The sequence below is a fragment of the Cyprinodon variegatus genome, unplaced genomic scaffold (genome assembly GCF_000732505.1).
Source record: "Cyprinodon variegatus isolate N-32 unplaced genomic scaffold, C_variegatus-1.0 Scaffold1181, whole genome shotgun sequence".
NCBI classification, from domain to species: domain Eukaryota; kingdom Metazoa; phylum Chordata; class Actinopteri; order Cyprinodontiformes; family Cyprinodontidae; genus Cyprinodon; species Cyprinodon variegatus.
The window spans coordinates 121,207-123,346 of record NW_015151634.1 but is presented as its reverse complement, the minus strand read 5'-3'; the positions used below and the strand labels follow the sequence as shown (position 1 = coordinate 123,346).

General features: G+C 38.5%; 1 protein-coding gene across 2 annotated transcripts in view; it reads right to left on the bottom strand.

The window, feature by feature from the left end:
• Positions 1–79: 79 nt before the first annotated feature.
• The window catches only part of LOC107101979 (plakophilin-3-like), a 27,675-nt gene continuing 25,614 nt past the window's right edge, over positions 80–2,140 (bottom strand). For both annotated transcript variants that reach the window (XM_015401085.1, XM_015401084.1), the window contains 5 exons: positions 1,454–1,571; positions 1,221–1,379; positions 951–1,127; positions 686–824; positions 80–378 (listed from right to left, as the gene is read on the bottom strand). In XM_015401085.1, coding sequence (XP_015256571.1) covers positions 95–378; positions 686–824; positions 951–1,127; positions 1,221–1,379; positions 1,454–1,571 — 877 coding nt within the window. In that variant the 3' untranslated portion in view covers positions 80–94. The remainder of the gene's footprint in view (positions 379–685; positions 825–950; positions 1,128–1,220; positions 1,380–1,453; positions 1,572–2,140) is intronic.

Sequence of the window (2,140 nt, the reverse complement as noted above, 5' to 3'; positions counted from 1 at the left end):
ATGTAATATTTTCATATTTAAAGTACTTTCAGAAGTTTGAATTCTGAATGACTGATGACCAGACTTTTCCTTTAAGAGGCACTAAGTTTCAACATTACAGATCTAGCGCCCCTAGTGGCAGATAGTTACACAGCGTCACTTTAACTTGTGTCATATTTAGGATTAACCGGCACAAACCAGACCTTGAGTCCGTCGTTTTTTTGACTGCCATCAGTCTCTCCAGGCCTCCGTTCTCACAGATTCTCTTGGTAGCATCAAAATCTTTCATCACCATGCTATTGAGGATACCGCAGAGGTTAACCACCACTTCAGCAGAAGGGTCCTTCATTTTGCCATCAGTAGGCAACTTGTTTACCACTTGGTCCAATGTCGACGAGACTGAGATAATAAAAAGAGATGCAAAAAAAAGTTCATTAAACATTAAACTTCAAAAACAAACCTCAGATCTGACATAAAAACATCTTAATCTGTCCCAGAGATCATGTTTCTTGCAAAGTGGAGTAAAGTACATTTGACTCAGTTTTACTATTTAGGTAAAAGTATGGGCAATTTAAGCTGACATCTATTTTTTTTATATATATATAAACATGTTTACACTTTAATAATAAATCTAATCATTGCCCAGAAGAATTAAAATTAATTGATAATGCAGAAAATAACAGAACAGAAATGAAAAGTTACTGACCATTACTGTGACGAGCTAAATTCCTCAACAGGCCGCTGAGAGAAAGTAGCTCCTTATTCCTGTCTGTCCGCAGGAGATCCATCAATTTTGGCAGAATTTTCCTCTGTTCCACAGCAAACCTGCTTAACTCTGCAGCCCACTGTGGATTACAGACACAGACTTTCAGTGCAATGCAGCAATTTCCCTCTGGGATTATTAAAGTATTCCTGATTCTGAGGTAAAAGGGTTTTGCTTCCCGGTTATTTGTGCTGGATAAGTCACCCACCTGCCCCTCTCCAGAAGTGATGTTCTGCAGACTTCCAATGGCTGCCTCTCGGGTGGTGGCGTTAATTTCACATGACTGCAGCACACTTTGGTACAGAGTCACTATATTGGGGTGCCACAGCCACTCCATGTCTTTTGGATCCTTTGTTATTTCTTGGTATATCAAGCGATTGCTGTCCTGCATTGTTTTGGCCAGAAGATAAAATAAGTCAGATCTACAAGAAAAAGAACCGAATCCATAACATCATCATCAATGGTGATGACTGCTTACCTTGTTGGTTTTTTTGCTGTTTGGAGAAAAGCAGCCAACAGTGCCAGACGATTTATCCGTTTCAACCTTTCTGTTCAAACGCATTTGGTAAGATGGTGGAAGTTCATTGTAGATTTGGTAGGAGAGGTTCCTCAAGATGCACATTGTGTTCTCCGCACCCTTTAGCACAAACATACATATGAATATGGGCCCAGAGCTTGGATTTGCTCGTTAAAACCCCACTTTGCTCTCACCTTTTCTTCTGTCTTTCCATTGTCAACGGACCCTCTAAGGCATCTCACCAAAGACCCGACTAGCCCTTTGGTTTCTCGCATCTGTTGACGGGTTTTCTCATTGCCAGAGCTCAGATTCCTGCAATAAAGATCAGATATCTGTCAGTTTGAAATTCAATTATTTTGGCATTATTTTGGTAAATGCTCAAAAATATGCAGCTGCAAACAACAGAAAATCGAAGAATTACAAAAAATGAGGACTAGAGTGATGCTGGCTTGGTTATAAAACATCTAACCCACATGAGCAAAAGCAGAGGATTGCATAAAGAGGCTTTAAAAATAAAAGTTTTGGAGAGGAAGAGATAAAAATAAATAAATGTCACAGATAGACCAGAAACAGCTGGAGCCAAAAACAGTCCTTAGCCTAATTGTGACCTGGCTTAGTTTAAGATTGACCAGTTTCCAGTAAAATCAACCTTTTATCAATCAGAGATGGCTTTTATACGGAAGAGGATTAGGGCCACTGAAAAAAAAAAAGTTAACAGATTTTAAAATTTTATTTCAGTTTAACATGGGAAAAAAGTCAGAATTCTGACTTTAATCTCAGAATTCTGACTGAATTCTGACAATAAAAAGTCAGAATTCTGACTGAATTCTGAGATTAAAGTCAGAATTCTGACTTTTTACCCATACTATACTGAAATAAAA